Raw genomic sequence first — 22,307 nt, forward strand, 5'->3', positions numbered from 1 at the left:
CACGAGTTGGCCGTCAAGGGAGCCGTGAGGCCCAGCTGAGTCCAAACTGCCAAATGGGCTTTCGGGTGGGGAAGGGGAAGGTGTGGGCCGTGAATCTCTTCGGGCAAGCCACGTGCGGATCGAGCCGGCAGACTCCATCTGCAGAGTCTTTTACCCGTATGCCCTTATGTAAATTTCACTTGACCTTTATACCCCTAAAATATTTGGTAAAATGTCCATTGTGCCCCTTTGAGTAAAATGCCCAGCTCGTAACCGGGCCGAGCCGGCCACCTCCCATTCGTCTCCGTTGAAATCCCTCTGCCACTCCCTTCTCTATCGACGAACTCTAGGCGGCCGCCGTCGGCGCTGCCCACAGCCGCCGCCGCCCCAGATCTGCGCTCCCCGGGCGGGCGGGCTCCTCGCCCCGCGCGCCAGGCAGGCGGGCAGGCACGCAGTGCCGCGCGGGCGCGCAGTGCATGCGTGGGGCCCTCGCGCTGCGCGGGGCCGCGCCACGCGGGGAGCCGCGGGGGGCCGCGCCACTGGGAGCCACGGGGGGCCGCGCAACGCCGGGAGCGGGGGGCCGCGGGAGGCCACGCCACGCGGGGGGGGGCGCGGGAGGCCGCGCCACGCGGGGGAGCCGCCACGCGGGGAGGCACAGGCGGTGGATCCGCCCCGAGCTGGGCGCCGCTGGTTGCGCCCTCGCCCCGGCCGCCGTGCGAGCTACTCTGCTTCTTTGAGGTATGTACACATCTAATTTATTCTCTAAGCATTGATTTTGTTCTTGATGCGGGAGCAGTAATTTCTGTGGTACTAGACTAAGATGTGTTCCAAATGAATGTAGAAACAAAAAATTGTTAGGATGTTCTTCTTGTAATTAATTTTAGATGGCATTCTAGATTGTTTCATTTACTTGAATGTACTGCAGAATTGTAATGTTCGGCTCTTTTATTCATCTGTAGGATGGACGAAAATAGTCAGTTCAATCTAGAAATTCGGATTGTTGATTCCAAAAGTCGTGGTAGGTGGTACTGTTTGGACAAAGTCGTAGATGCTGACTTCACCAATTTCAGAGATTTGATTAATGAAATTGTTTACAAGTTTCCTCCCTATTATGGAGACTTAGTGAAACTATTTCACACGTGCATGGATACAAAGAGCCACATCCCAGTTTGCTGTGACCAAGATTTGGTTGAAATGTTTGGAAAACATAAAGCTTCAAAGTGCTGCTTTCTGACTTTCTGTTATCATAGCCCTGATAGTGAGCCTCCTGAGATTCCTACATGGGATGTTAGTAGTACTGGCCAGTCAGTGCAAGTTCCATTGACCCCTTCAATGGCATGTCCTAGCCTAGCAGAATCAAGCCTTAAAACTCATACTCAATGTGATGAAACTGAAAAGATACCTAAACCAAACTCATGTGTTGAGTTTCAATGTGATGGAGAAGGGTTGTTGAGCTCATAAGAGAAGACTTAACTGTGATACAAAACACCAGTCCCAGGAGGCTGATGCCACATTTATTACATCAGATGGTTCAAAACCGTACAAACCTTGGAGGACACTCGATACAGATAATAATAATAAGTAGCCAAGCTACGACATAACACCAGACCGCAAACCACATGGGGTCTAGCGCGGGCTCAGAGTACTGCGACAGCGAAGGCATCTCGACAAGGCCGGTTCCACAGGCAAGGTTGGGTGCAGAACGATAACCCTACTCAGCGTCGTCAGGTACGAAGTCTGGGTCTTCCTCTGTAAAAAGTAAGAATGGGGTGAGTACAAACGTACTCAGCAAGTCCAACCACACCCACGGAGGGGTTACATCAGAACAACATGCACGGGTAAATCAAGGATAAGGTTACGGTTTAGTTTGCAGAAAGCTAAATTTTGATGCAGGGGTTTGTTTGGTAGAAAATATTTCAGAAAACCAGTTTTTGTATTGAGTAACACGGAGTTCAGGTTTTAAACTGCTACCGGACTCCCCGTCCGTCGTAGCACACGGCACAACTGCCGGACACAATTCTAAAACAACTCACACCAGCCCATCTCAATGAAACACTAGTTATGTGACCACACCGTAACTCGCCCAATACCGTGGGCACGGCTATTCGAATAGCTTTTTAACTCTGCAGAGGTGTGCAACTTTACCCACAAGTAGGATACCACAACTCGAACACCGTCGTGTCGGTGTAGATCCCAACATAGCCATTACCCACCTTAGCTAAGCCTGACTAACCATCACGGGATTCACCAAGGGGTCATCGACCTATCTCTGAGGTATAACCGGGGTATAAGTCACACTGAGTATATCCCTTCTCCTTGGTCACCCGTTGCTCTCAGCCCTCCTGATGGCTATCACACCAACTAGTGGGATTTATGCTACGCCGTTGCCCATTCAACGGTCGAGTGGTTTGCACGATAGTGGAGTTAGGTGAGATGACACATCAACTCGGTCCTTAGACACGACAAGATGGATATCTCCCTTCTTTGCCCTGCCACATTGGCACGAGCACGCCAAAAGGCAAATCCGTAGAAATGCCATCCATCCCGTCTACACTTTCTTTACAAAACACCACATTTATCCCATCCCACACGCACACATTTTCTTTATAAAATAGTATTATGAGAAAAGTCCTAAGCCTTCTAATATCGATTAACGTCCCAGCAAAATCAGACATTAATCTAGGTGGTCAAGGAATGGTCATCACAATCAAGGGGTGGCTATCCAACCGTGTTTTCATGCAAGCAAAACATATGCAATTTTATAAAAACAGGCCATTGGGTTGTGTTTATAAAAACTAGGACAGAAACATGCATCAAAGGATGGGATTGAACTTGCCGACTTCGTAGCCTTCGGGGAAGTCCTGTCCTTCGGGCTCGGGGTCGCGGAACTGGTTCTCGTTCCCTTGCTCGCAGTACTGCTCGTTAGCGGGCTCTCCTTCGTTCACTCCGCGGTCTACAGCGCACACAAACAAAGATCTATCGTTGAGCTCGAATCGGGAACACATAAAATATGGAGATAGAAGTAACATCTTTGAGTGGTTTGCTAAAGGTACGGACCAAAATTATATTAGAAATGGTATGGTAATGTTTGGGGTCGATCGAAGTTGTTTTGGCGCATGAAATGATAGGTTTTGTAAGGGTTCAGGGGCTAAATCAGGAATCAGGGATCTAGTGGTAATTATTTCTTGAGAAGGCAGGGGCATATTTGTAATTTCTAGAAACCTTTGGACTAAACTGGAAGGGTCAAGGGTATACTTGGAATTATGTTTTTATATGGAAGGGTTTACTTGAAATTAGAACAAAGGGCAGGGTTCTTTTTGGAAAAAGGGTTATAAGGGAAAGGGTTCTTTAATAGAATGGGAGGAGAGGGAGGGCCTAAATGCAAAACGGACACTCAACCCCTTCCTCCCGTCGCAGAATAGGGGAAGGGCGCCGGTTTGCCGGTGGCGGCCCGATTCGGGCGCGCTGGGCTTGGGCGGCGGCCGGGAACAAGGGGGAAAGGGGAAGGGAGGTGCTCTGGTGGGGATCCCGACCTCACCTTAGGCTGGGGTGGTGCGCAGAGGCGGGGCGACGTGAGCTGGCAGCGGCGGGCGGGAATGGCTACGGCGGCGGCGCTGCAGGTTAGGAGGGGGGCTAGGGCCGGCGGGTGAGGTTGTGGGGATGGCCGTGGAGCTCGGGGGCCCTTTTATAGCCGAGCTAAGGCGGTCGGGGAGGTCGAGCGCGGTGATGGCGGGTAGGTGTGGCCAGGGGGGCGTCCGGCGAGCGGTGCGGGGCGAAGTTATGGCGCTCCGGCCGCTTGCTGGCGTCGGGACGCGGCGGTGCGGCCGGTGAGGTGGCACAGCGGCGATTTGACCGCTCGGGCAGGCGGCGAGCGGGGCCGGAGGCGCTGTGCGGCACAGGGAGGCGGCAGCAATGGTGGCGGGGTGGCGCACGTGGCTCGGTGGAGCTCGCATCGCTACGGCTCGGCGCGCAGCGTGGCCACGCGGGGTGGCAGCGGCGGGGTGCGGGCACGCGGGGCACGCGCGGGTGTGCGCACACGCGGTGCGGGCTCGGGCCGTGCGCGGCTCGGGCGCGAACCGGGAGGCCGTGACGTCGTGGCTTGCGCGTGAACGGGGAGCGAGCCGAGCGAGCTCGTGTGGGCGCGGCGCGCGAGTGAGGACGAGGCCGGGCTGGGGCGTGGCACAGCTCGGCGTGCGCGCGCGTGCGGGAACCGGGGCGTGCGCACGGGAGCAGAGCGGCGCGACTGAGCAGCGCTTGGAGAGGGGGCGCGGCCGAGCTGCGCGGCCGGGGAAGAAGAAAGGGAGAAAAGAAAAGAGAAAAGGGGGAGGAAAAAAAGAAAAGGAAAAAGAAAATGGGGAAAAGGGAAAGAGGGAAAGGAAAAGGAGAGGGGAGGGGCGGTGCGCGCCAGCGGCGACTGCGGCCGCGGTCAGCCACGCGTGGCGTCGCCACGCGAGCGTGGGCCACGGGAGATGGGGCACACGGCCAGGAGGGGAGGGAGGAAAAAGGAGAGAGGGAAAAAGAGGGGGCGAGATTCGCGGCGGCCGGACGCGACGCGTCGCATTGGATGGGATAAAGATGGGACGTGAATTGAATTCGGGTGTCGGGTTGTTTAGGAGAAACCCTGGGAATTAGGGTTCGGGGTTTTAGGAGGAGTCGAGCTCAACGACGAGAAACGGTTTTAGCGCACGATTTAAATTAGTGAGTTTTTAGGGTGTTACAAACCTACCCCACTTAAAATGAATCTCGTCCTCGAGATTCGGCTGGTTCCTAAACAGGTGGGGAAATTCCTTCTTCAGAGCGTCTTCGCGTTCCCACGTTGCTTCTTCTACTCCGTGTCTACTCCACTGAACTCTGCATATCCGTACTTCGGAGTTTCTGGTTCTCCTAGTGACAGTGTCTAGAATCTTGACCTGTACTTCCTGATATCGCAGGTCTGGCTGTAGATCTATCGTTTCTACTGGCACATGTTCCGCTTCGGGTACCCTCAAACATCTTCTTAGCTGCGAGACGTGGAATACTGGATGTATATCTGACATTTCTTCTGGTAGCTCCAAACGGTATGCTACTGCTCCAACTTTCTTCAGAACTCGGTATGGTCCAATGTATCGAGGGGCCAATTTTCCTTGTACCTGAAATCTTCGGGTTCCTCGAATGGGTGATACCTTGAGATACACGAAATCCCCCGGGTTGAAACAAATTTCCCGTCTTTTCTTGTCTACGTAGCTCTTCTGTCGGGACTGGGCTGCCTTCAGTTTCTCTCTAATCTCGGCTACTCTTTCTTCTGCTTCTTTTATGAGTGCGGGCCCGACTAGGGCACGTTCTCCAACTTCTGACCACATCAGAGGGGTCCTGCATTTCCTTCCGTAAAGAGCTTCGAACGGCGACATGCCCAAGCTTGCTTGATACACGTTGTTGTATGAGAACTCGGCATAGGGTAGACTCTGTTCCCAATCCCTGCCATAAGTGAGGACACACGCTCTCAACATATCTTCCATAATCTGGTTCACCCTTTCTGTCTGACCATCTGTCTGTGGGTGATAAGTGGAGCTAAAGTCTAGCTTGGTGCCCATGGCTTTATGCAAACTCTTCCAAAATCTAGAGGTGAACTGGGTCCCTCTATCTGAAACAATTCGACTGGGCACACCATGTAACTTCACTATATTTTCCACATAAAGCTTGGCTAGCTTTTCTCCGCCGTAGTTGGTCCGTACGGGTATGAAGTGAGCCGCTTTAGTGAGTCGGTCCACTATTACCCATATGGAATCGTGTCCTTTCTGGGTTCTGGGCAAGCCTACTACAAAGTCCATTTCTATTTCATCCCATTTCCAAACCGGGATGGGTAGGGGTTGCAACAATCCTGCCGGCTTCTGGTGTTCAGCTTTGATTCTCTGGCAAGTATCGCAATGGGCGACAAATCGTGCAATATCTGCCTTCATCCCATTCCACCAATATTTCTGTCTTAAGTCCATATACATTTTGGTGGATCCTGGGTGAATGGAGTAGGCCGAGTTGTGGGCTTCATCCATGATTATTTGCCTGAAATCTCCTTTCTGGGGCACACAAATTCTATCTTTATACCATAGCGTTCCTCTATTATCCACTCTAAAGTCTGGTGCCTTATTTTCTCCGGTCTGCCTCCGGATTTCCATCAGTCCTTTGTCCGATCTTTGGGCTTTTCTGATTCATTCTTCCAGAGTGGATTGGACGTTCAACACTTGACTGGAGCCTCGAGGGACAATGTGCACATTTAATCGTGCCATTTCCTCTTGTAAATGGTCATTCTTGGGCCCGTAGGATTTCCGACTTAGGGCATCGGCTACTACATTTGCTTTACCAGGGTGATAATGGATTTCCAGATTATAATCTTTGACTAATTCCAGCCATCTTCTCTGTCTCAAGTTCAAGTCTGGCTGGGTGAAGATATACTTCAGACTTTTATGGTCGGTAAAGATTTCGCACTTATTTCCAATCAAATAATGCCTCCAAATCTTAAGTGCGTGCACTACGGCTGCAAGCTCCAAATCATGGGTCGGGTAGTTTTGCTCATGGGTCCTGAGCTGACGGGAAGCATATGCAACGACTTTCCCATCTTGCATTAGTACACAACTCAATCCTTGTCGGGACGCATCACAATAGATGACAAAATCCCGATGAATATCCGGCAGGGTTAGCACTAGGGCTGTCGTCAATTTTCGCTTCAACTCCTGGAAGCTCCTTTCACACGACTCCGTCCAAGTGAACTTCTCTTTCTTGAGCAGCTCTGTCATGGGCCGGGCTATCTTAGAAAATCCCTCAACGAATCTCCGATAGTACCCAGCTAATCCGAGGAAACTCCTGATCTCATTGACATTGGTTGGTTGCTGCCAGTTGGATAATGCTTTGACCTTTTCGGGGTCTACGACTACTCCTTCGGCGGTCAAAATATGACCAAGGAAGGCTACTTTCTCCAGCCAGAACTCACACTTGCCGAACTTGGCGTATAGCCTATGCATTCTTAGCTTTTCCAAAACTACCCTCAGGTGCTGCTCGTGCTCCTGAATACTCTTCGAGTAAATAAGTATGTCGTCAATGAAGACTACGACAAACTTATCTAACTCGTCCATAAACACTTTGTTCATGAGGTTCATGAAATAGGCAGGTGCATTTGTCAGTCCAAAAGACATCACCGTAAACTCAAACTGCCCATACCGGGTGACAAAAGCTATTTTCGGAATGTTGCTCTCCCTGATCTTGAGCTGAAAATAGCCGGACCTCAGGTCAATCTTGGAAAAGTACCTGGCTCCTTTTAACTGGTCAAAAAGATCATCGATCCTGGGGAGAGAGTACTTGTTCTTGATAGTGACTTCGTTTAGTGCCCGGTAATCCACACATAACCTCATACTCCTGTCCTTCTTCTTGACAAATAGAACCGGGGCTCCCCAAGGTGACGAACTTGGCCTGATGAAGCCGATCCGTTGTAACTCCTCTAGTTGTTTCTTTAACTCCGCCAACTTGGAGGCTGCCATCCTATAAGGTCTTTTGGCTATGGGGGCGGTTCCAGGAACAAGATCAATGACAAATTCTACGTCCCTATCTGGTGGCATACCGGGAAGTTCTTCGGGAAAGACATCGGGGTACTCATTCACTACTGGGACTTCTTCCAAGGTCTTGGTTTCCATACTGAATACCATCGGGTTTGCTCCACTTTCCCGGGTGTGACAGGTCACTCGGACTCCCTCTGGGTTTGTTAGATGTACTACCTTGTCCGTACAACCTATGAGGCCATTGTGTTTGCTCAGCCAGTCCATTCCAAGGATCACATCTATCCCTTCTGACTTAAGTACTACTAGATCTGCTAGAAAATTTACCCCACTTAAATTGATCCTCACCCGTAGACAACCCAGTTGACACCTGATGTCTCCTCCGGGCGTCCGGGTTAATAGGGGTGTTTTTAGTAGTACTGTAGGTATTTTATGTTTCTCCACAAAACTCGAGGATATGAATGAGTGTGATGCTCCAGAATCAAACAGTACTATTGCAAGAGTTGAGCTGACTAGGTACTCACCGAGTACTACGCCCTGAGCTCCTTGAGCTTCCTGCGCGTCGATGTGGTTGACGCGGGCTCGTCCAAAAGACTGCTGGGGTTGCCTCTGCTGGTTGTTGTTGTTGTTGCTGTTGCCTCGAAGGGGCACTCGGTTGGCACCGGTCAGCACTGGCTTGGGTCCGTTCACTGTGTTGGAAAAAGCTGACGTAGCGGCTTGTTCTTGGCATAAGGGCAGTCGGCGATAAAATGCCCTGCCTCTCGGCAGTTGAAGCAGGCCCTCACGTTGCTGTTGTTAGTGGTGACCTGGCTTGCATTACTCTGCGGGGCCCTCATGGTGTTATGGCTTCTGAGCTGGGTGTTAGGGGCCCGTGGTCCTGTCACTTGAGACTGAGTTCTGTACTGCATTGGGTCTTGGGACCTTGGTGCGTTGTAGCTGAAGCTTCTGGGCTTCTGGAAACGATCCTGCTGGCGTGACTTGCTCTCCAAGAACTTGCGCTTGTTATCCTTTCTTTCATCAATCTTGGCCTTCTCTGTAAGGATTGCCTTGTTCATCAAGGTGTTGAAATCAGGATAGATCTGAGGGGTGAGCAGGGTCCTGAGTTCTGGGTTTAGTCCCTTTTTGAACATATCCTACTTTTTCTCGTCGTTGTTCACTTCTTCTGGTGCATAGCGAGCCAGCTCCATAAACTGGTGGGTATACTCTTCCACCGACATACTCCCCTGCTGAAGTGCGTGGAATTCATCTGCCTTGCGCTTCATGGTGGCCGAAGGGATGTGGTAACGGCGGAACTCCCTCACGAATTCATTCCAGGTGATGGTGGAGGCATCTCTGGCAGCAGCGCAGTAATTTTCCCACCAGGCTAAGGCAGTCCCGGTGAGTTGATGTGCTGCCAGAAGGACTTTATCTCGATCCTGGCACCCAAACGGCTCGAGCTTCCTTTGGATCACGCGGAGCCAATCATCTGCATCCAAGGGGTTGCTGGATCCGGCAAAAGTGGGTGGCTTGGCCCTCAGAAAAGCTGTCAGCTTGTCATTAAAGGTCTGCTCTCGTGGCTGCCTGTTCACTAGAGCATTAGCCAGTGTCTCCAGTATGAGTCTGGTTATGGATTATTTGTGCCAGGTCTGTGAAGGGTGGTGGTGGTGGCAGCTGTGCATTATGATTTTCTCCTCTGCCCTGACTCACTTCTTGCTCTTCCTGAGGATGGTTTTGCCCGTTAGGACGTACTCCTGCATCAGCGGCTGCAGGGTCCCGGACGCGGGAGGCCCTCGTAACGCTTTGGGAAACCATCTGTAGAATAAGTGGGTTGGGGTTAAGATTAGGTGATGTTTAAGTTGTTTAATTCGCGAAACAAGGCAGAATCAACCTTCCGCCGAAAGGCACACACACAACAAGCACACAACAAGGCAAACAAGCAACTTTTACTAAAGCGAGGCAGGGTACAACACGGGGACACGACTAGAACGCGTACTACTCGTCCGGGTACAAGTTCATACTAGAGACATAACTCAAACCGAAAGACTAGCAGGGTACCATACTAGGGTAGCGTCGGTCATCCTACTCGCGAGGCGAGACTTCTTCTGGGGAAACAGACGGCTCGCCGTCCTCCGGGTTCCCGTTCTCCAGGGGCTGTGTAATGGCTTCTCTTGTGGTGGCGGTGGTAGACCTGCCAGGGTTCTCGGGTGGGGCTTGAGGGCTTTCAAAGAGCGTTCCCCATCCAATGACGGGTGTCCCGAGTAGAACATGGTCTTCTCCGATGGCCGGAACTGGTGTCCCACTTCTGGTCCATTCTTGCATGCGCCAGTCTCGGGCTTGTCTGAGGCTCTCCTGTGCAACTGCCTCACTGCTGATCGCGGCTGCGGCTCTTGCCTCGGCTTCGGCTGCTCGGACCTGTTGGAGCCTCACCGCGAGTTCAACTTGCTCAGCACGATGGGTCTGCTCCCTCAGCAGGTGGGCTTGTTCATCGAAGAGCTGATCCAAAGCGGCTAGGTAGTTAGCCAATTGATACAGAGGGTCCTCTTCATGGCGGCGCCGTTCCAGGCTTCTCATGCGAGCTTCCCAAACAGGGGTTTTGATGGCCGGCGGGAAGAACCTCATTGGTGTGGGGGCTAGGTGCTCCTCGAAAATCCGGCACAGGTATCGAAGTGCCTTTCTGACGGCCAAGGGATAGGTGTCTTGGTGCCTAAACCCTGTAGCGGTCACTCGCCAGTGCTGGATGTCGGGGTGGCGTTCACTTCTGGCGATGACTAGGATCACCCTGCAGCGGAGAGTGCCATGGTGCTCGTACTCTCTACTATAGTACCTTGGGCGTTCCGTAACGCCAAGACTCTCCAGGGCGTTGATCAACAGGCTGGGGAAGCCAGGTGCAGCTTGGCAGTCGCCCTGGGTCCATCCTTCCTCAGCCATCTGAAAACAAAGATAGGGTGAAAAAACTTGCACAATTATTTGGGGTACACCAAAGGAGTAGATGATATTTATTACAACATGGTGGGGTACAGATTGCATGGTTACACGATTATTAAGGGCAAAGGTCCTAGCTTGGGTACTACTCCTAGTATGGGGATTCTTCCTCACTCCGAATGGGGCGCTTCTTCAGTGGGAGGCACTGTTCTATGGTGCCATCGGTCTGAGTACCCTTATCCCAATGGGTTTCCTCGGGCTCTTCTTCTTCGGTCTGAGTGCCTACATCCCAGTGAGTCTCTACGGGATCTTCCTCTTCGTCTTCCTCTATCCATCCACCTATTCCCCAGCGAGCCTCGTACCTCTGCATCCGAGCTTGGAGAGCGGCTAGCGAATTCTCGGCACGTGTGGCCCTTGCCCGCTGCTCTTCCAGTTCTGCCTCTTTTTCTTCCATTTGGACTTGGAGGGCGGCTAGGGAATACTCGGCGTGTACGGTCCATGTCCGTTGTTCATCCAGCTCCTGGGTTGCCTTTTCTGCTCTGTGGACTTGTTGCTTTAGTTGTGCTGCTTGCTCGCGGTAGAGCTCATCCAGGCCGGTGAGATAGATGGACAGGTGGGATACTGTGTCTTCTAGGTCTTCTTCTTCTCTTCCGAGTCCTCTCATTCTGGCGATCCAGGTGCGTCCACTTCCTTCGGTTGGCGGGAAGAATCCCATAGGAGTCCGCTGAAGGTGATGTTTGTAGATCATTCGGAGCCGTCGCATGGCTTTACGGGCGGCTTTCCGATAGGTATCCGGGAAACGGAATCCAGTGGTGGAGATGAACCAAGGGTCCACATCAGGGTAGCGGGTGCTTCTTGCTATGAAGATCATCAGGTCACACCGAAGAGTGCCCTTGGAGTCGTACTCTCGATAGAGAAACTCTGGTGGATCCACAACTCCGATTCGTTCCAGACTGAGTATCAACAACTTTGGAAGGCCGGGCTCTGCGTGACAGATTCCGCCAATCCATCCATTGTCAGCCATCTGGAACAGGGCAAGAACCAAAGGTAAGTGTTTGTGTCAAGAAAGGGTTATGGATAGAAAAGTCCTAAGGTAAATGGTCTGAAAATGGGTTTCGCTCCTAGGGTCACGTCCTACGGCCAACCTACGGCTCTGATACCACCTGAAGCGTCCCCTCATAAGAGAAGACTTAACTGTGATACAAAACACCAGTCCCAGGAGGCTGGTGCCACATTTATTACATCAGATGGTTCAAAACCGTACAAACCTTGGAGGACACTCGATACAGATAATAATAATAAGTAGCCAAGCTACGACATAACACCAGACCGCAAACCACATGGGGTCTAGCGCGGGCTCAGAGTACTGCGACAGCGAAGGCATCTCGACAAGGCCGGTTCCACAGGCAAGGTTGGGTGCAGAACGATAACCCTACTCAGCGTCGTCAGGTACGAAGTCTGGGTCTTCCTCTGTAAAAAGTAAGAATGGGGTGAGTACAAACGTACTCAGCAAGTCCAACCACACCCACGGAGGGGTTACATCAGAACAACATGCACGGGTAAATCAAGGATAAGGTTACGGTTTAGTTTGCAGAAAGCTAAATTTTGATGCAGGGGTTTGTTTGGTAGAAAATATTTCAGAAAACCAGTTTTTGTATTGAGTAACACGGAGTTCAGGTTTTAAACTGCTACCGGACTCCCCGTCCGTCGTAGCACACGGCACAACTGCCGGACACAATTCCAAAACAACTCACACCAGCCCATCTCAATGAAACACTAGTTATGTGACCACACCGTAACTCGCCCAATACCGTGGGCACGGCTATTCGAATAGCTTTTTAACTCTGCAGAGGTGTGCAACTTTACCCACAAGTAGGATACCACAACTCGAACACCGTCGTGTCGGTGTAGATCCCAACATAGCCATTACCCACCTTAGCTAAGCCTGACTAGCCATCACGGGATTCACCAAGGGGTCATCGACCTATCTCTGAGGTATAACCGGGGTATAAGTCACACTGAGTATATCCCTTCTCCTTGGTCACCCGTTGCTCTCAGCCCTCCTGATGGCTATCACACCAACTAGTGGGATTTATGCTACGCCGTTGCCCATTCAACGGTCGAGTGGTTTGCACGATAGTGGAGTTAGGTGAGATGACACATCAACTCGGTCCTTAGACACGACAAGATGGATATCTCCCTTCTTTGCCCTGCCACATTGGCACGAGCACGCCAAAAGGCAAATCCGTAGAAATGCCATCCATCCCGTCTACACTTTCTTTACAAAACACCACATTTATCCCATCCCACACGCACACATTTTCTTTATAAAATAGTATTATGAGAAAAGTCCTAAGCCTTCTAATATCGATTAACGTCCCAGCAAAATCAGACATTAATCTAGGTGGTCAAGGAATGGTCATCACAATCAAGGGGTGGCTATCCAACCGTGTTTTCATGCAAGCAAAACATATGCAATTTTATAAAAACAGGCCATTGGGTTGTGTTTATAAAAACTAGGACAGAAACATGCATCAAAGGATGGGATTGAACTTGCCGACTTCGTAGCCTTCGGGGAAGTCCTGTCCTTCGGGCTCGGGGTCGCGGAACTGGTCCTCGTTCCCTTGCTCGCAGTACTGCTCGTTAGCAGGCTCTCCTTCGTTCACTCCGCGGTCTACAGCGCACACAAACAAGCACCCAATCAATACACAGGAAACAAAGATCTATCGTTGAGCTCGAATCGGGAACACATAAAATATGGAGATAGAAGTAACATCTTTGAGTGGTTTGCTAAAGGTACGGACCAAAATTATATTAGAAATGGTATGGTAAAGTTTGGGGTCGATCGAAGTTGTTTTGGCGCATGAAATAATAGGTTTTGTAAGGGTTCAGGGGCTAAATCAGGAATCAGGGATCTAGTGGTAATTATTTCTTGAGAAGGCAGGGGCCTATTTGTAATTTCTAGAAACCTTTGGACTAAACTGGAAGGGTCAAGGGTATACTTGGAATTATGTTTTTATATGGAAGGGTTTACTTGAAATTAGAACAAAGGGCAGGGTTCTTTTTGGAAAAAGGGTTATAAGGGAAAGGGTTCTTTAATAGAATGGGAGGAGAGGGAGGGCCTAAACGCAAAACGGACACTCAACCCCTTCCTCCCGTTGCAGAATAGGGGAAGGGCGCCGGTTTGCCGGTGGCGGCCCGATTCGGGCGCGCTGGGCTTGGGCGGCGGCCGGGAACGAGGGGGAAAGGGGAAGGGAGGTGCTCTGGTGGGGATCCCGACCTCACCTTAGGCTGGGGTGGTGCGCAGAGGCGGGGTGACGTGAGCCGGCGGCGGCGGGCGGGAATGGCTGCGGCGGCGGCGCTGCAGGTTAGGAGGGGGGGCTAGGGCCGGCGGGTGAGGTTGTGGGGATGGCCGTGGAGCTCGGGGGCCCTTTTATAGCCGAGCTAAGGCGGTCGGGGAGGTCGAGCGCGGTGATGGCAGGTAGGTGTGGCCAGGGGGGCGTCCGGCGAGCGGTGCAGGGCGAAGTTATGGCGCTCCGGCCGCTTGCTGGCGTCGGGACGCGGCGGCGCGACTGGCGAGGTGGCACAGCGGCGATTTGACTGCTCGGGCAGGCGGCGAGCGGGGCCGGTGGCGCTGTGCGGCACAGGGAGGCGGCAGCAATGGTGGCAGGGCGGCGCACGTGGCTCGGCGGAGCTCGCGTCGCTGCAGCTCGGCGCGCAGCGTGGCCACGCGGGGTGGCAGCGGCGGGGTGCGGGCACGCGGGGCACGCGCGGGTGTGCGCGCACGCGGTGCGGGCTCGGGGCGTGCGCGGCTCGGGCGCGAACCGGGAGGCCGCGACGTCGTGGCGTGCGCGTGAACGGGGAGCGAGCCGAGCGAGCTCGTGTGTGCGTGGCACGCGAGTGAGGACGAGGCCGGGCCGGGGCGTGGCACAGCTCGGCGTGGTGAGCTCGTGCGCGTGTCGCGGCGTGCGCGCGCGTGCGGGAACCGGGGCGTGCGCACGGGAGCAGAGCGGCGCGACTGAGCAGCGCTTGGAGGGGGGCGCGGCCGAGCTGTGCGACCGGGGAAGAAGAAAGGGAGAAAAGAAAAGAGAAAAGGGGGAGGAAAAAAAAGGAAAGGAAAAATAAATGAAGAAAATGGGGAAAAGGGAAAGAGGGAAAGGAAAAGGAGAGGGGAGGGGCGGTGCGCGCCAGCGGCGACTGCGGCCGCGGTCGGCCACGCATGGCGTCGCCACGCGAGCGCGGGCCACGGGAGATGGGGCACACGGCCAGGAGGGGAGGGAGGAAAAAGGAGAGAGGGAAAAAGAGGGGGCGAGATTCGCGGCGGCCGGACGCGACGCGTCGCGTTGGATGGGATAAAGATGGGACGTGAATTGAATTCGGGTGTCGGGTTGTTCAGGAGAAACCCTGGGAATTAGGGTTCGGGGTTTTAGGACGAGTCGAGCTCAACGACGAGAAATGGTTTTAGCACACGATTTAAATTAGTGAGTTTTTAGGGTGTTACAGTTGTATATTGACATTGGTCCCCAAAATCCAAAACCTGCCAATCCTCACAGCCAAAAAGAGCCTTAAACATCCCAGTCAGACAGAAGCCATGATTCAGAGGGTGATGATGAATCTTCGTCTGATGAGGAAGATGAATTAGATGACATAGATGAGGTTATCACAGACAGTTTGCCACCAGAGAATCCTGATGCTAATTATGACAAAAGTGATCCTCCTATGATTGTGGGCACTTTGTATTCGAACATGGATGCTTTTAAGCTGGCTTTAGCTTCCCATGCTACCAAATATGAGTTTCATTATAATATTGAAAAGAGTGATAAAACTCGGCACACTGTATACTGCAGTGGTAGAGATGTGGGCTGCAGGTGGAGACTTCATGCCTCTACACTAGGCGACAGGGTAACAGTAAAGGTAATTTTTATATTGTCCATATTTTGCATGGATTGATATTTTTTTCTTAAATAACCATTGATTTGATTTATTGGCAGGTGAGGAGGAACCCATACCCTCATGAGGAGTGTCATAGCACTAGAAGGGCAGGCACATGTGTAGGGGTGACAAAGTTTTGGGTTTGTGACCAAGTGATTGATTGGCTAAAGGAAGATGGAAATTTGGGACCCACAGAGCTGAGAAAGAAGCTGAAGGAAACTCACAAAGTTGACATCACCTACAGGAAAGTGTACCTAGGTAAACATCTTGCTATGGATAAAATTTATGGCCCTTGGAACAAGAATTTTGACAACCTTTATAGATTTAAGGCTGGGATAGAGAAAAGCAGTCCTGAATCCTTTGTTGTAATTGATCACCAAACCATCGACAACAAAATAAGATTCAATAGGCTCTTTTTTGCTTTGAAACCCTGTGTTGATGGCTTCCTAAGAGGTTGTAGGCCATATCTTGCTGTAGATAGTACATTTTTGAATGGGAGGTTCAAAGGCCAGTTGTGCGTAACTTGTGCAGTTGATGGGCATAACTGGATGTACCCAGTAGCTATTGGTGTCATTGACTCAGAAACGAATGAAAATTGGGTATGGTTCATGGAGAGGTTGAAGGAAGCTATAGGCACCCCTGTTGGCCTAACATTCAGCACTGATTGTGGGCAGGCAGTGATGAATGGGGTCAGTGAGGTTTTTCCACAAGCTGAACATAGAGAGTGTATGTACCACCTAGTTCAGAATTTCAAGAAGAGGTACAGTGGTGAGATTTTTTATAAGCATTTGTGGCAATCTGCATATTCTTGGAATCCTTACATGTTTGAGAAACATTATCAAGCAATGGCTGCACACAATCCAGAGTCAATGAAATATCTTCAGGAAACTCACAAGAAACTGTGGACCAGGAGCCAGTTTTCCACCCTGTCAAAGGTGGATTATATTACCAATAACTTGGCTGAGGCCTTCAACAAATGGGTAAGCAATAAGTTCAATTTTAGATCACTTTCTGTTGCAATAGATCTTTTGCATTAATTGCTAACCATTGATTGCTATATTCGCAGGTAAAGGAGCACAAGAGCAAGAACCTGGATGATCTGATGGATACAATTAGACAGATGATATTGATTAAATGGAATCAAAGGAAAAGGATTGTCCAAAAATTTGAAGGCAAGATTTTGCCTCATATAGTCCAAAAGTTGAGGGATGACAGCTACAACCTTGACATTGAAGTGATTACAAGCTCACCTGATGGCATTGCTGAAATTTGTGCTATGGAGCGTGAGGCCACTGCATACAGATTTGTAGTCAACTTAGTTGAGAGGACATGCACCTGCAGAGCTTGGCAAGGGTCAGGAATACCATGCAAACATGCCATTGCCTACATCACATCAATTTCTGGGGCTCACTTAGAAGACTATGTCGATGAGTATTACTCAGTTGAGAAATTCAGAGTTGCATATGAAGGTTCTATCCCTAGTATTCCAGACAAGTCCATGTGGCCCAAAGGCGCACATGGCTTCTTCATGCATCCTCCATTGCTCAAGTCAACTGCTGGAGGAAGGAGAAAGAATAGGATGAAGTCAGCTTTGGAGGGAGGTAGTACCAGCAAGAAGAGAAAGAAGTGTCCAATATGCCATGACTTTGGGCACCACTGGTACAAATGTAAGAATGGGAACCCAGAAGATATAGCTGCAATGGAGGCTGTGAGGTAAACTTCATATACATTACTTCACTTTACCTCTCTAGCTTTAATAACTACACCTGTATATCAAATAAATTTTTTATTTCAGGGGTCCACCAAAGAAAAAGCTCAAGAAAGCAACTACTTGTACACACAGAGTCTAGTATTGTTGTGCCCACTGCCCACTCCTGCTTCAGGGATGGTCTTCCCACACAATGAGGCAGTGGCCAATGCTACCCACAAGATAAGGAAGAGAAAATCATCTACAAAAACAGGTGTCACAAAAAAGAAGGGGCCAGCAACCACTACTTCAACAATTACTGCCGATACCAGGTCTACCAGGTGTGGGCTTAATCTGTTCTTGCTTTTCACTACTTTGTCCTTTACAATCACCTCACCGATACATGTTTCTTACTTTGTATACAAGATCTGGAACTGGATCCAATGACCCTCTTCCTGTCCAAGTGGTGTACCCTGCACCTCTTCTTCATGACATTGGGTGCCCTGAAGTCATATAACAGACAGTGCATACACCAAAGAAGAAATGTGCTGTTAAGAAAAAGCTTACACCAAGGAGGGCTCTAGTTGTAGTACCCAGCCCATCCAGCCCAGCTTCAAATACCAGAAGCAAGAAGCAACTTCAGCTTGAATAAAGTGTGATTCCTCAGTGTTATTTTGAGAGTACTTTTATGAGTTTCTTTTGGCATGTGCAGTACTTATGGTCTGGAGGAACTATTTCTTTTGTTATGATGTCTCATGTCATGGTCATGTACTTTAAGGCACTTCTGGCTTGCATACCTAGTACTTATGTTAGTGATATGTTGGTGAAATGAACAAGTATTTGGTATGGCCTTATTGCTGTTATATTTGAAACTCTTAAAAAAATAGCACAATATGACAGGCTCATCTTCCTCACGGACTCCTCATGATTGCTGTTATGTGTTTTTTATTTTTAATTTAATTCCATTGTTTTCCTTATTTTTCATTACCTCTGAAATTAAATAAATAAAATCAAAACAACCTAGTTTGGCTCCCTCATGTGAGACCCTAAGTACTGGGCATGCCAAACAGCCCTGCGAACAGACTCTGCGCCTCACAGACCCGTGCGCCTCTTCCCTCCCTGTACAGCAGCTCTCTCATCTAAGCTAAGGGTAAAATGGTCTTTTTGCAAGTCCGTTAGTCTCCATAACATGCCATTCCATCCAAAAGGCTACAGAGGTAAAAAAAATTTGGTGGCAGGACATAGAAGTAACACCAAACATTTTATGGGTATAGGGGTCAAGTGAAATTTACATAAGGGCATACGGTAAAACACTCCCGTCTGCAACGCCCGCCGCCACCAACCGCGCTCGCTCGGCACCCCCGCCTCCTCCTCCGTGGCCGCGGGCCTGCTCCTCCTCCGCCGCGCCGCCTGGGCGCAGGGGCGGGCCCCATTGAATTCAAGGGTATTCAACTGAATACCTATTATTTTTTAAAAAAAATCAAGTATATATAGTGTATACATGTATGTATATTCAAAAGAAATGAGAAAACAGAGAAAATCTTATGGATCTTAGTATTCTTTCTAGAAATGGGCCGAGCAACCCAAAAAACAGCCCAATTGGCCTGCCATCTTATCCCCCAGGCCCTTTCACCGGCCCATCCCTATCCCCCGACGCCCCCTCCTCCCACGCCCTCTCCCTCGGCGTCAGGTCGACACCCGCGCGGCGCGAGCAGCCGAGCAGCAGCAGCTAACCCTAGCGTCGCGGCGGCCGGGCGGACGCTCGGCGGCGGATGCTCAAGCGCCAAGCGCGGCAAGCCACGAGGCCGCGACTTGAAGGCAAGCGTAGACCGGGGCGTGCTGGGCGCATGCGCGCGGCCGTGGCGGCCGCGAAGGGGCCACGGGGCACGTGCGACGGCTGCTCAGCACCTCGGCTTGGCTGCGGGCGGCGGCCAGGCGCAGGCTGCAGGCTGGCGGTGGCAGCGGCGCAGCGCCGCATCTAGCAGGCAGGCCGGAGGCAGCACCGCGGCAGCAACAGGCGCAACGCGCAAGCATTCAAAGATTTCAAGCAAGGGCCAAGCCGGCAAACATCAAGGTTAGTGATAATTCGCCCATTTTTTTCTGAACACTGTCATTGCAATTCATGATAGTTGCTTGGTGAAGCCAAAGATCCAGTTCAGTGAAGAGGATCATGAGATGAGAAATAGCATATATGACATAAAATTCGGAAATTAAATGCTCTTCATGGTAAGCCAAAGATCCAGTTCAGTGAAGAGGATCATGAGATGAGAAATAGCATATATGACATAAAATTCGGAAATTAAATGCTCTTCATGGTAACTAACAAGCATAGGTTCTGTAAGTTTTAGTAACATTATAAGGGTGAGGGCCAGGCCTGCTGAGGGCCAAAGACTCTTCACAGTACGTGGTGCTAGGAAGTCCAGTTACAAGATAAGAAAATTGGTTAGTTAAAAAACAGAGAAACAAGCGGCAAGGTGAGTGCCCACGAGTTCCATATATTAACTGAAACAGAAGTGTCGAACTGACGATGATATTCATATGCCACTGCCTAAAACTCCTAGAATTTGACTGCAATCTCTTGTGCTGAAACAGTTAAACAACATAGAAACAACTCAGTCTGAAACATCACAAAAACAAGTGACAAGCCATTCATCTAGCAATTTCATTATCCTGACAATCGAGAATAGGAGTATAACCGATGAGTGATGAACTATGCTAGGAAATTTGGAGGCATGCATGGGACTGATGCACAGATCGCTATACATCTGAAATAAAGAGCGTCACTGAACCAAAATTTGTATATACGTGCGACCTGAAGCCTAGATGTGTTGGTAAACATAGCCACGAGGTCACCTGCTCGACGCTAGTGACAACGCTGCTGGTCGACGACTCCCGGCGAGGCTGCTGATTAATCGATGATGTTTTTACAAAACGGTATGACGCAACAACGTGTGAAGAATCGCTCGGAACGTTTGAAGCAGGAGAGAAGAACAATTTATATTGTCGGTACCCAGTCTGAAATAACTTTGGGTTGTCAAAATTTTTTACGTCATTTGAAATTTTGAATACCCACCTTTTAAATCCTGGGCCCGCCCCTGCCTGGGCGTGAGCCGTGGGCAGATCAAGCTGGCGGAGTTCATCCGCCGCCGCTTCCACCAACAGCACCCACCACGACGCCGTCCATCATTGGCGAGGAGGAAACCAGCACGGGCGCTCCCCTCCGGGTTCATCGGCTTCCGGCGGCCGCTGATCCAGCCATCGTGGCTTATGAGGAGTTCGTCGCGGAGGCAGTCGAGCGGCTCACGGTCGCCGCCGAGAAGATGGGCGGGAAGGTGCTCGACGCCACCAAGCTTGTCGCCAAGGCCTTCGCCGTCACCAAGGACCTGCTCGTCAAGGCCAAGCAGCTCCAGGTACGGGTTAGATGTGTTTCCCTCATCACTTGATCTGGTTGCGTCAAATGTTCTTCGCGTCTAGATCTCCGGGTGTTCTGCCTTGAAAGCCGCCTCCACGTGAGATCGCCGGCATACCTCCGCGTCCGACGGCGGCTGCTCTCCCTACAGTCGCACGCACGCCTTCCATCGCCGCGCGCCCTGATGTCGCTAATCAAAAAATATTTATTACTTTTGTTTTGCTTTCTTTCCGTGTATCTTTAAGTTCGCTGTTCTTTTACCAGCTACAAGTATGTTGGGTTCCTTGCGTACACTTTTCAAATTGGATGATGATTGGTGAATTTTATTTGTTTGATCTTTCAGGTTATTGAAATTGATTTGCTGTCTTAATCATTGCTACTAGCCATTGTACAACTTGCAGAGGATAGGCACCGGAGAGTCTGGCTTGCAACAATTGAGTACATCCCATTGTTGGCAAGTCAGTTAGGTGTGGGGTATCTTGATGACAAGTTGGGTGGGGTGCACTCTGCATGCAATGGTTGGAAGATAAGATTTGTATTATTACAGCTATGGATGTGCTCGATATCATAACTATAGTTCCATGGGGATTTCTCTTGCATCTCTACTTATATCCCTTAGTGCATATACGACATTGTAATGTATTGACTGATGGTTGGATCAGTGTGATTAACTAACAACAATTTGAATTTCCAGGTCTTCTCAATCAGAGATGTTGCTAACAACTTGAAGCGGCTTGCAGAGGAGTTGGATCCTTAGTGGGCGATGCAGCATATAATTCCTCAGGTTATTTATCTACTATCTGAACACGTGTTGGATTCGCATTCACTTTGTTGCGTTGCATGGAATTTCTGCCAGTAAAAAAAACTCATTTGTTGGATATTTCAATTGCTGGAAAAGATCAACAACCCGCACTACCGGTATTGCATGACAATTCTGCAAGCTATCTCATTGCTGGCCCCTGTAATGGGTGCAGAAATCACCTGTCAAAAGCTGCTTCCAGTCATCATTAATTTCTCAAAGGACATGTGAGTGACCATAGCATTCTGAGAGAGATTCACATCTCTTCAATGTCTCACTAACACGGTCTAAATTTTCAGGGTTCCTAACATCAAGTTCAATGTTGCAAAAGTACTGCAGTCGCTTATATCGATCCTCGATCAATCCGTGAGTTCTTATGGTTTCTATACCATCCTAATTTAAGGTGCAATACTTGAAGTTCCTGTTATTGGGGAGTATCATCAATGGTTACACTGCAGGTTGTGGAGAAGACCGTGAGGCCATGCCTTGGTGAGCTCAGCGAGGATTCTGATGTGGATGTAAGATACTATGCAAACCAGGCACTGCAGGCATGTGATCAAATGATGGTGTCAAGCTAGCTAAATATTTGACAGTGCGTATTTTAGTTCTCCAAATAGTTTTCATGGATTATTTTCCTGTCCTTGCATTTCAGGTTTCTACCCTGTTGTCAAAGAGGTCTCCATATTACGCAATCGAATATGCAAAAGTTTACTGGATGTATGTTTGGCACCAAGCTGTGAGTGCAATCGGTCAGAAATAAACTGTAGATTAATAATTGCGTTTTAGGTTCAATTTAGATTATAATTGATTTATTCTGTGACATTTGCAGATGTGCAAAAGAAGGGGAAGATGAATTAACCAACAGATCTTTGAACTGATGGCAAGCTCTAGCATCAATTGGAACACTCACTTAATAATCTCATGGTGTAATTTTGCAGATAAATAATCGTCATATTTCCTTTGGTTTACTGTTTCAGATAAAGATGTTCCATGTTTCTCCTTTTATTTCAAATTTTGTCACAATCTGATTACAGGGTAATTGATGAAATTTTTGCAAGAAGCTGCTGCAGTTGCTATCTA

At 50.0% G+C, this 22,307-nt stretch overlaps 2 protein-coding genes across 13 annotated transcripts; both read left to right on the forward strand.

The window, feature by feature from the left end:
- Positions 1-14: 14 nt before the first annotated feature.
- On the forward strand, positions 15-22,307 carry LOC120671495 (protein phosphatase PP2A regulatory subunit A-like). 12 transcript variants are annotated; one of them, XM_039951846.1, is made up of 8 exons: positions 20,123-20,429; positions 20,772-20,946; positions 21,123-21,212; positions 21,315-21,454; positions 21,527-21,593; positions 21,686-21,775; positions 21,880-21,963; positions 22,057-22,307. In XM_039951846.1, the coding sequence occupies exons 3-8, from the start codon at positions 21,192-21,194 to the stop codon at positions 22,078-22,080; spliced, it is 426 nt and encodes a 141-aa protein (XP_039807780.1). In that variant the 5' UTR covers positions 20,123-20,429; positions 20,772-20,946; positions 21,123-21,191; the 3' UTR covers positions 22,081-22,307. The 12 variants fall into 12 exon arrangements, 9 of the variants coding, with proteins under 9 accessions (XP_039807777.1, XP_039807775.1, XP_039807780.1 ...); XM_039951849.1 differs by having other exon boundaries at positions 21,327-21,454; XM_039951844.1 differs by having other exon boundaries at positions 20,772-21,212.
- Positions 15,679-17,190, forward strand: LOC120671494. The gene is made up of 3 exons (XM_039951840.1): positions 15,679-16,312; positions 16,399-17,045; positions 17,128-17,190. The coding sequence occupies exons 1-3, from the start codon at positions 15,881-15,883 to the stop codon at positions 17,180-17,182; spliced, it is 1,134 nt and encodes a 377-aa protein (XP_039807774.1). The 5' UTR covers positions 15,679-15,880; the 3' UTR covers positions 17,183-17,190.

The sequence above is a fragment of the Panicum virgatum genome, chromosome 4N (genome assembly GCF_016808335.1).
Source record: "Panicum virgatum strain AP13 chromosome 4N, P.virgatum_v5, whole genome shotgun sequence".
Lineage (NCBI taxonomy): Eukaryota > Viridiplantae > Streptophyta > Magnoliopsida > Poales > Poaceae > Panicum > Panicum virgatum.